General features: G+C 36.3%; 1 protein-coding gene across 1 annotated transcript in view; it reads right to left on the reverse strand.

Annotated features, from left to right (window-relative positions):
• Positions 1–11,902, reverse strand: part of ROR2 (receptor tyrosine kinase like orphan receptor 2) — a 144,020-nt gene that overhangs the window by 21,169 nt on the left and 110,949 nt on the right. Inside the window, exon 4 of the mRNA XM_015849387.2 lies at positions 11,250–11,280. Within this exon, the coding sequence (XP_015704873.1) occupies positions 11,250–11,280 (31 nt within the window). The remainder of the gene's footprint in view (positions 1–11,249; positions 11,281–11,902) is intronic.

An 11,902-nucleotide genomic window follows, 5' to 3' on the forward strand; every position in this document is an offset into this window, starting at 1 on the left:
AAGTCTTTAAATCACAAGTCAGCTGGAAATCCAAGAAAGGCTGCCAGTCTGTTTTGTTGAGTATTGGGTATTTTCAGCAAAAACATCTCTGTTATCATTCGCGTTACAGAAGAATTTAAAAATGAAAAAGTTTCAGAAAGCCAGACTCATGGGAACATGGACCTGGTCTTGCAGCATTCCACCTTTTTGCTTACCAAAGAAATAATAAAGCCTCCCTCCACATGTTTTTTGTTTTTTTCTTTTTCCTTTTTCCTTTTTCTTTTCCTTTTCCTTTTTCTCCTTCTTTTTCTCTTTCTTTTTCTTTTTCTTTTCCTTTCCTTTTTCTTTTTCTTTTTTTTTTTCTTCCTTTTTCTTTAAAAACATGCTATCTTTCCTGTTGTGTTACAACTGTGTAATAAATTGTCCCTCTCTAACAACCCTGGGGAAAACCTGTAGGACCAATGAGCCTTTCACAGAGCCTCTAACAAGCAGCTCCCTGTTTCTCCCACTGCCAGAAAACAGAATTCTCACTCAGTTTTCATCTTTCCTCCTCATTCCACACTGCCTCTGAGCAACACACAGCAATACACAGCTCCGCCCCACAAAGGTCTTGGAAATGTTATATCATTGCTTATTTCATTAAAATCTGTTAGCAGGATTTTATATGCATGCCTGTCTGTGACAGGTAGGAGGTAGAAAGTCTTGAGAGAAAAGAAGACTGAGAAAGCATGACCAAAAACAACAGCCATAAAAAGCCAAAGACAAAGAGGGTACAAGAAGAACAATGGAACTATTTAAAAAATGAATATTAAACAACATGGAAGTGTCTCAAGCTTTTATTATTAGCACTGTCTTTAAATGGAAAATGGTAAATATTGCATTTTTCTGTAAAGCGTTTCTTAGCTTTTAAACTGTGGTGAAAAATTTCAAATATTTTTGTGAAAAATATATTTTTAGTCATTTCAATTGAAAGTTGTTTGGAAATTAAAAATGTTTTAACTGGACAAGTCCAGAAATGAAACGAACCATGTGGATATAATTCTTTTCTTCCTTTTTATTTTTTAAGATAACAAGGGTGGTTTTGCTATTTCAGATACGACAGATAATCATCAATATAAGCATAGGCTATGAATTCAAGGTTACATAATTACAAGTACATGTAAGCGTTATCTTCAGAGTTCTTCACAGACCATTTTTATTCAAACTACAATAACACCAACTGTTTATATCTATACAATATTAAAATGTCAGTTTCACAATAATTTTCCCAGTCTTAAGAAAAAAAAAACAACCAAACCAAAACCAAACCAAAACTGGCATATTCTGCTTAATAGGAAACCCAACCACCAAGTAAGAGATTACTTTACAAGCATCTAAGCTAATATACTCATTGATTCTCCAATAGTTTCTATGGATAAAACAGGAACTACCTACTGTAGGCAGTACTGTGCAAAGTCACAGTCTGAAGTGTTAGAGGTAATTTCACAGTTCTTCTTCATAGAAAATAAATAAATAAATAAATCAGAACTGGAATTTTCCAATTATCAAAGCTAATGTATTACTTTTTAACTTCAAAATATATGTCTCAGGTGTTTTAAAAAGCAGTGTTGAAAAGCACATTCCAAACCAAAACCACTACCAGGAAAAAGGGTAGCCAAAAGATTGCAATGCTACTGAGCAGACACCTGAGACACGCTGGGACAGGCCTTTTGCTAAACCTATGAAACACTACACAAGTCTGCCCAGCCTTTTGTCATTTCCATCCCTGTGTGCTCATCCCAGCCTATGAGAATGCAGATACTAAGTTCTGCAAATACCTAGTCTATCTACAGCAAACTTTGCAGTGTGTGAGAGAAAACAGTTTGGCAACCTCATGGCTGGAGCCTAAGGTTAAATGAGGCAACTATGCAAGGAGCTTGCTACAGCCCAGGAAGACAGGGTATTCAGCTATGGGAGGCAGTAGCAGGCTGGGGGTGCATCAAGAGGCTTCCACCAGAAGAGCACACAGTTCTCCTTAATCTGGAGCAAAACTTAATACTTTTTGTCTCTTGCTATTCCTTTCTGTCAGTCTGTGAGTGCATGCTTTCTCCTCTGGGCTGGTCTGCTCTGAAGATAGAAGCCTGTTATTACTGTTCTCCAGCAACAGAGGTCTGGCTGGTATGGGTAAGGAACCTAGACTTCACAAAATAATTCTGATGTGTCATCACGATTCCAGGTAATAGGATTATCAATATTCCCCAGATTAGGAAAATTAGCTTCTAGACAAGAAATTCTATGCTAGTTACTATCAGAATCCCTAAATTTTCAAAAAGAAAAACAGACGTGAATCCTCTGCCAAGCCACTGGAAGAGGATAGGAAGAAGCCACTGTCTGTTCAGCAGCAACATCTGTGGGGCTGGTGGCAGAGCACAGTGATACATCCAAATCTGCTGAAAGGTCTGTATATCCAGCCAGGCCTCACGCACTGCTAAATGACAGTTTCCCCCTCCTTTTCTTCCTTTGAGCTTTAAACCAGTTGCTGAACATTTATCACAACTAATTTAATTTCACCCCTGCTCTTTTCATTTTTCCTATTCATACACTTACTTCTGGCTAAATGTCTTTTTTTGTTAAAATCTTTAAGAAAAGTAATAATGGGTACTGCATTGTTTCTTATGCAAAGCAAAACAGTTCACATGCAAAATTCACTGCTGCAGTTTCTTTTCACATGCCACATGCAGGATGCCATGCAGGCATTATTACATGAGAGGATGTCAGTAGCAATTCGAGTCGCTCCACAGCTCCAAAAATAAATCTAATCAGGCTTGACATCACTAACCTGCTTGTTAATATGAACAAATAAAGAAAACTCAATTAGGAAATCAAATGTGTCTCCTAAGTTTAACATGTTAGGACTTAGCTCCTAATGGTTGAAAATGAATATGAATATGAATATGAATACTGATCCACCTGCCAATCTGAGTGACAGAAAATTTACAAGTGACTGCCCACAGTCTTGAAACTACTGAGTATTAAGAACATGTTTTTAAGTAACAAGTAATAAACTGAATTCAGTTACAGAAGAAAGTAGGAAGGCAGCCTGCTCTTGCTTTGCAATCTGAAACTACTACACTGCCATGATGTGGGCAAAAAAAGAATTTTTTTTCAAATGTATTCTGTAAAACCACCAGATGAAAACACCAAGATTTCTATACAGAGGCCATCCTGCTGACACTTACCTCCTTCACTGAACTAAAGCAACTAATTTCCCAATTTGAAGGAAAGCATGGTAAGGTGGGTGGAAATGAAAACAAATGTTTTAGGGTAAAAAGATGTGTGTCTCTGTGTGAGCACATAGGTTTAAAAGCAAAATTTCTGTGATATATTAAACATTGTCTCCCACGTGAAGCAATCCTTTTCCTCTTTTGTGTTATAATCAGATTTATCAACACGAGAAATGGAACACTTATGAATGACCTTTTTGAGAAGCATGAGAGACTATGGCTAAGATGAGCTTCTTGCCATTTTTATTTTAGAGTAGCATTACCTCAAAGACTTCAGATCTTAAAATTAAAAAAGCTGTACCAATTTTAAAAAGCAAATTTCCTTACTATTTCTTTCTTTCTTTCTTTTTGAAACAATGCACTTTATCACACTTCGTGTTATTTGGTTTTGAGGGAAAATGTTTCAGTTTTATCAGTTGTGCCATCTGCATTACCTTTTGTCAAGTACACAAAATAAATTGCATCTATTGTTCATTAAGATCATTCTGCCTAAAACAGAGAACAAAATTATACAAAATGTAAGGAAAAATGAACCATAAAGCAATAAAAATTGAAAGGATTATTTATGGTGCGGTGTTACAACGTTAGCTTATTTTGTTAAATTGCCTACTTTCCATTAGAATAGTGTTCCTTTACCTTAGAGCCTAACTACAATATTTGCCCTTTCCCTGCATGCACTTAGCTATTCAGTGCCCTAAGGAACTCTAATTAAACACAGTGTGGCATCCAGTGCTGACAGGAAGTCTCAGGGACGTTTAACTGTCCTTTTGTAGGACATACAATAAATACTTTGAAAGTCATTTAAGCTACAGAATGAAAGAAAGAAGGGAAGGGAGAGAGGGAGGAAGTAAAATCAAAACAAACTAAAGATCCCTGGTTGTATCAGGGATGTCCAACAGCTGCAAGAACTACTTGCCAAAACCCCAAAAGCTATTACTACTTTGAAAATCAATTTACATATATCCTTAAAAGGATCAACAAATGTCTTCTTTTGCTTACAAGTTCTTTGGTAGTTTAATATAAATTGCTTTGTTGAGATGTCCAAACCCAGACACCTGCTGCAGATCTTGAATTTGCTGGAACAGGGCAAATCGGCATTGCAATTTTTACAAACTCAGAGCTGTGTGCTGCTTTTGGTCACACATGCACATCTCAGAGCTTCTCTGCGGAGTAGGAGGGATGCTGTCCCAACCCACAAACTCTGGGTAAATTTTCTCTACACAAACCGTCAACTGTCTTTAATATCCATCTATCAGTGAATCTTCCAAATTTTGAAAAAGCAGATCTGTTAAGAAACAGAAGGTTTGTGTGTTTTGTTGTACTGCCTGCTTGATTCCCATATGTAAAAAACAAAGTGGTATGCATTACATTTATTACATGTTCCACTCATTTAAAAGGGTGCTATTGCTGAACAGCTAATCAAAAGTGCTTCCTCAAATTTAATCCAAAGTCAGATTAACAGTAAGAGCAGACAAAAGTGTAATTGACACTTCTTCCTAAGCTATTTAGAAGCCTTGACCAAAAGCAGGGAAGCCCCATAAGGATTCCTTTCTGGCATCACAATCAGGCTCTCACATAGTGCAGCGCAAAACAGCTGCATTACACCGTAAGGCTCAGGGACATTTGATTTCTGTAGTATGACAGAGAAGGTACAGCTTTTCTGGAGGTTTGTTTTTACTCATTTTTGCATGTGCTTGGCATAATTTTGTGGGCGTTTCTGAACAATTTAGACTAGTAAGTATAATGGAACAAAATATTAACCATTTTTTCAATGTTCCTTGTCAGCTTCTTTCCTCTGTTCTTTCCTTCCTTTGAAATGAAAGAAAAACCAGCCACTTGCAATAGTTCCTTCAGATAACAAGTTACAGATAATAGAGACACAGCTCCTGGCCTCACATGCACATCTCAGGGTCACATCTGGTAAGATAAACTCTAGGTTAGGAGAAACATAATCTCTGCTCTGCAAAGAAAGAAGGCTGTCCTACACACAGGCAGTTGTAACTGCACTACAGCGTTAATCGTGTTAGTTACAATACACACATGATGTTTAAATTAATTAATTTTCCAAGTCCATGTTGAACTCATACTTCTATTACTACATAACATAGATCCTTCAATTTAATCTCAGCTTTCCCTCCAATCACAAAATTAAAAAGGAAAGTAACATACAGGGGCTAGAAAGAAACTGCTGCATGTTCCAGCCAGATCCCCAAACTGGATTGTGAGAGGGCCAGGAAATCTGCCAAGGCAAACATTTGCTGTTTAATGTGGACCAGCCTGAGACAGCTTTTGCCTCAGTTCCTCATTTGTTAAATAGGAGCAATGTTCCCATCTTTCAAGAGAATGTATCCTAAACATTTTGAAATTATCTGACTGCTAATAGTGGAAGGCACAGAAACCCTGAAGATTGACCATATATCCATTTGATGTACAAGAAATGGAGAGACAAAGGTTAAGCAACTTGCTGCAATCACACACGGAGACAGGAGCACAGCCAGAAATTGAATCCAGACCTCTGAAATTACAGACCAGTGTTTTAACCACAAAATTCTTCTTCTTGCTTGATTAAAGCAGGAAACCAGAACACAAAGTATGTGCTTATTCTCCAGCTTCAACATGATACCACAAATATCTATGGAAAAATATATATATACTTCAAATATGGTGCGTATTCTGTTGAAACAAAAGGCAAGTAATTTTTTCTTTCTTTTTTTTTTTTTTTTTCAGCAAGCATTTTTTTCAGTAGTAGTCAGTCATAGTTTCATGACTTGTGATCAGTATTCCATATAATAACATCAAGTAGTGCACTGGGAGTTAAAGAGTTAATGATGCAGTTCTGTGGATTGTCTATAGTTCCAGTTACCTGGCCTTAGAAGAGTTAACTACAGCTCCCAGAAGTCTTCATTATTCTGTTTCCAGCCAGAGGGAAAGATAAAACTGACCAGAAGCCAAGACATCATCTCTTTTTCTGCCTGCTCCACGGTGTGCACTCTGTACCTGTCTTGCCTACAGCGTTACAGCAAGGCCTTTGGTTTCAGACACTCCTTCTCTCATTTTATTTATTAGCTTCAATTCCAATTATCTCGTATTTTATTGTATTGTCTCTAATTCCACTATTATATTCAGTAAATTAGTTGTTTTCCTTAGTTTGTTTCAGCTTTTTTTGTTTGTTTGTTTAGGCCCATCTCCCTACATTTTACCCTCCCCCCTTACCCTTTTCCTGGAGTGTGGGACTGTGAATCCCTTCATTCCCTGTCATGGAACCAAGCTGAACTGGGCTGAACTGTGATAGGAGTCCTATCTTTTAACACCTAATCCTTAGGTGCCTGAATAATTACTGTAAATTCTGATATGAAATAGCCATGTATTGGGTATAAAAACATTTGTTTACGTAAATTTTAAGAAAAATCCTATGTGATTTACAAGGTGTAAAATATTATTATCAGTGGCTGAACTATACTTAGACTAGAAAAGAGTTTTTGCCTCTCCAAGGAAAGGAAAGAGATACAAGTGGTGATGCTGCTGTTTGACTGTAGGGAAGTATTCCTTCTTTGTAAAGTGTTTAGCTTGCCAGACAGATCCAGCTTACAAAATGTTTTTTGCCCACAGCTACAGCCTTCTTCCTAGATGACCTCAGACACGACCAGGGAGGTGACCTTGGTTCAAAGTACTCCAGTGTCCCAGTCCCTTTCATTCTCTTTCTCAAGGTCTCACAGCCTCTTTTCCAGCTTGTGATAACGTGTAAATTTATCACATACTTGCATGCATAACAAGGCTGTATGACCACCTCTCACATCATGCAGAAGGTCACCACTGCATCACAGCACAGGTGTGCTTTCTCTACATGATAAACATGGGATATGAAAGCTCACCCTAACCTTGGCATTCCTCACCAGAGCCTTAACTGAGATGAGTAGTTGGACTAGATGAAAGGGTCCCTTCCAACTTAAACACTTCCATGATTCCATGTTATTAGTTTTCAAAAACATCCTATTTTCAATCACTTGAAAGATTTTTTTCTTATTTTTCAACTGACTGATTTTCTAAATTCTTATTATTAATACAAACTGCATGAATGAAGGAACTCTTTGCACTGCAAACTTAGTCTGAATGGTTTGTATCTCAAAAACTCCTCCTCAAGGTAATGGCAATGCCTACTTAATAAAGGTGTTACTTCTCACATGTTTTTCCTTAGAATCGTTATGTAGACAGTCATCTGCGACTGAAATTCAGAACCAATCTTAATCAGAGCTCAATTAAAAAATGAATGCTTATGCTTCAAAATCCTAACTCCCCTACACAGTGCTGAGAAGAAGACATTAAGCTCCTTCTGTCATAAGCAGACCACATCAAGCATATGCATGGAAAGCATAGCACTTGTAACAGAGTGCTCTTGTGTTATTTTCATTTCTGCTAAGTCCTTACCACATTTTCCAGAAGACTTTACTGCCAACAAACTATTGAATCTTCTATCCCAAGACCTCTGCAAGGTATTTCTACTGTTGTCAAAGACTACATGATGAATGATGTCTTCAAAAAGGAACTCGCCTGATGGGTAAAATTCAATCTAAGTTTTTAAGTTTGGAGAAAAATAAGTTAAGTTACTGAACATGCAGTCTTCTTAGAATATTATTATCTTGTAAGAGCAGCACCTCAGGAAGGGAAGGCAGCTGCTTCTGCCTTCCTACACTTAGATTTCACAGAATCACAGAAGTTGGAAGGGACCTACAGAAATAATCAATTCCAAGCCCCCTGACAAAGCAGGTTCCCCACACCAGCTTGCACAGGTAGGCATCCAGGCAGGTCTTGAATATCTCCAGAGAAGGAGACTCCACAACCCCCATGGGAAAGAAGAGACTGACATCCATTGCTCAAATGTAAACTATACTAAAATACCGTTCTCTGGTACATAATACTCAATTTTTTAACATGAACGCATTCACACCTTTCTCACTGGACAGAACATCTCTCTTGAGCAGGGAAAAAGTAAATGATGTTAATAATGAAAAATATAACAGCATTGAGCAGGGAGAGAAAGAATTCACCCTGCTGGCTGGTCTTGTAGTAGTATAGTCCTCTACTAACATGCTCCTTTGTACAGTAAAGGCTGGTCAGAGACTAGTTATTTTTCTTGTTGTTTTTTTCTTTTATTTCCTTTATAAACTAATTTCTACTAGCTGTTAATTTTTGATAAATTATTTGCATAAGTTATATTTTTCCACTTCTATAGAAATACCTCTGTAACTTTCTACAGATGCAAGCCTTCACAGAGGCTTCTCCAGCCTCTCCAAAGCAATAAAAAACCAAAACCATAAAACAAACAAAACAACAATACAAAAAGAACAAGAAGCAACAACAACAAAAGCCCCTAACTTTCACAAGATGTGTTTGATGAAATCTTTCACTTTTTGGTTTTAATGGAAATGTCTTGACTTCAGTACAAGAAAGTCAGGGTCCTTTTTTTACACTGCTAAAGATGACTTCACAATGTACATTTGATCTACAGCAATTCTAAATTTTTAGATAATTTTTTAAAAATCCACGGCAAAACATGTGGGATACATAAAAATACCTTGACAGATGTTATCTGTTTAGATAAAGGTTTTTATTCTGTAATTTTTCATTAGTTATAGTTTTAAACCAAGACACAGTGGTTTTAGGTTTCAGAACTTTCAATGAAGCATGTCTTTTTGGAAGCATTGATGCCAGGAGAAATGGCATTTTAGGAGGTTCAACAACAGACTGTTATGTAGCCAGCAAACAAAGAGTCTACTGTTCTATATCAGCCCCTTCCAAGCATCTACGTATTTCAATAATCAATTTCCCCATTTCTTTTTTCAGGTTTATAAGTTGACCTGCACAATTTTAAACAGAATATTTAGTTTAAAAAAAAAAAAAAGGACTGCCAAATTACAGCATTTTATTTGCAGAATAGAGGAACATGGGAACAACTGTAAGGCATAGGAAGAGAAAACAGAAAGAAAAGTAATGTAAGAAGGCAGGATATGAAAGCTGTACAGAAACTGGTTAAGTAGAAAGATGCAACAAGATTTAAATAGAAATTATACAGTGAGGAAAAACCTACCATCACTGCACACCTCTACACTTCATCTTCTAATTCCCTCAAGACTTCTCTCTCAACCTCCAATCTCAGGCACTTTTTCTCATGCTTCAGCTCTCCCTTCTGCTTAGTGCACGTGCCAAATATCTACCAGCACCACACTTTTCATCTTACTTCCAATGGTAAGCCCAAAAACAAGATGGCAGGCTACTGCTTCAAGGTTCAATACTGATGCCATTATTTCAGGACCAGTTCAGAGTTGTCACAGTACCAAACTAGTACCAAATTCATATGATATTCTTTGTTTTTCGCAAATAATAGGAGCTTTTTAAGGCTATTTATTTGTCTTAATGTATCATTCAAAACCTGTACAAATGAATAACAATTGATCAAAAATAAGGTAAAGTAGGAATTAAAGGTACCTTTCATACCTAAAAAGTATTAATTCACTTCCCCTTTTAGTGGATGGGTAATTAAGAAATCTGTGTAACACTTATTTTTTTCACTGTCACTGCTTGATTATTAAAAAATGATGTTACTTGTAGAGTAGCAATGATCTAACGTTTACTGCAGGAGAAGATGCTGGTAGACACTAGGGAAACCAAAAGAAATAAGATGAATTATTTCTCTAACAATATGGTATTAACTAATGTAAAACCTAGATCCCAGCATTTCACCTCATTCTTAGATCTCAGTATTCTTCAGCTGTATTTGAGAACAGTGTTCTTTGAACTTAAGTTCAGTGCTTCATTATGTGTATTTTAGTTTACTATCTCTTGTCTCAGTCACTGCCTTTCCATCTTGTAAAAGATCAGACAGTTTCCTGGCATCTCACTAATTTTCCTTTGCAGAGCAATTGTAAAACAGTTTTCTGAAGTAAACTGTGTATAATCTTAAATAGGCTTTCCGTTGGTAGAAAAATTATTACATTTTTTCAGTATGCAGTTTTGAACAGCCATTTTTAATCCACAAGAGCAAACAATTTTAAGAGAAATATGAAACCTTGTGAAAATTATCTAAATTCATGATCTAAATTATTCTAATTCATTGTGCATACTATGCTTATATAAAAGAATGTTGTATTAATTTCAAATACATAAAGCAACTGATTATTTGAGATCTAAAGGAAATGGAATAGTGGTCAGACCATTGCAGCCACATGATATTGCCACCCAAGTCATTGGCACTTCAGTAATCACAAACACTGATAAGCAATGTACACGTGAAAAACATCCACATGTCTTTACAAAGTTGCTTTACTCCATCACCAATGGTAACTTCATGCAATTAACACAGAAAAGTTCTCATACTGCATTTCTCATGTCATTAATCGATAGACCTAACCTATCTAAAAAAAACTACAGAGTACGTGTTACTGAATTTAAAACTAATACATAAAGAAAGCACTAGGCTGATCTATCTTAATCTTTATGACTGAATCTGCAAGCAAGCTGAAATAGCTATGAAAAATCACCAAGTCACCACTAAAGTCAATATGACACCTAACAAGTAGAGGTTACTCAATCATTCAAAGAGAAGATTTTGATCCTGTTTTGTCTGACTTTTCAAGCTATAACAGTATGACATGGGTAGATTTACAACTGCAGCAACTTAGGCACATTATCCATTCATTTTTAACCACTCATCCAGCCTATATTTGCCCTTTAAATAGTGTTCAAACATCATGACTCTGTGGTATTCTGATTGTCCAAAATATGAAATAAGCAAACAGAAATTTCTCAGGAACATTTGATCAAATTCAGACTCACAGAAACATAATGCTATCCTAATCAGAACTCTTCAGTCATCTGCAAGTTTTCAATCATACTGGATATTTTTAGCAAATGCACTGTGGTCAAAGGCAGTACTTACTGAGTTTATGAAACAAATTCTTACAGAATAAAATTGGTCAGAGTACATTAAGTAATTTTCCAACATGTACTTACTGAAGATTGTGATTTGGGCTGTTTGTTGGACCTGTAAGTATAAAACAAACAAACATTGCTTGTAAATTTGGCTCAAGGAAACTGCTTAAAAAAAGTCAATAGCAAACTGTCTCTTCAAGGAAAGTTAGCCTCAAGATTCAAACAAAAGTGTCTAGGTTCCCACACATAATTACATGCTGCTATTTTCAAAACCACAAATAAAAATCACATGTATCTTCTGTCCGTTCAGGCAACAATCCGTGTGAACTTTATTTCTGTTGGAAAATATCTACTGCCATAAAAACACAGGCTGTTAAAAAGACAATGTGTTATCTAGACACATAATTTACGCTTTACTAAGCCCCACCTGAACATTCCTATCAGTTTATGGTTCAACAAGGTTATGCACCTAACCTTTGTCATGATGAGAACAAGGTCAGATAGCCAAGTGCTTAATGAATCACTATAAACAAACTTTTGAGTAGTCATTATCATTATAAAATCAGAGGAAATTTTAGGTAATTGTGTCATGGCATTAGAAACACAAGAAAAAGAAATAAAACTTTTGCTTCCAGATGGAATGATCAATTCTCCAGCAGCCAATGCAAGTACTTCTTAATAGGTAGTGTACCTTTAGCTCTCAAAGAGCAGAATTTGAGGCCAGGATTCATGGA

Source organism: Coturnix japonica, chromosome Z (genome assembly GCF_001577835.2).
Source record: "Coturnix japonica isolate 7356 chromosome Z, Coturnix japonica 2.1, whole genome shotgun sequence".
NCBI lineage: Eukaryota > Metazoa > Chordata > Aves > Galliformes > Phasianidae > Coturnix > Coturnix japonica.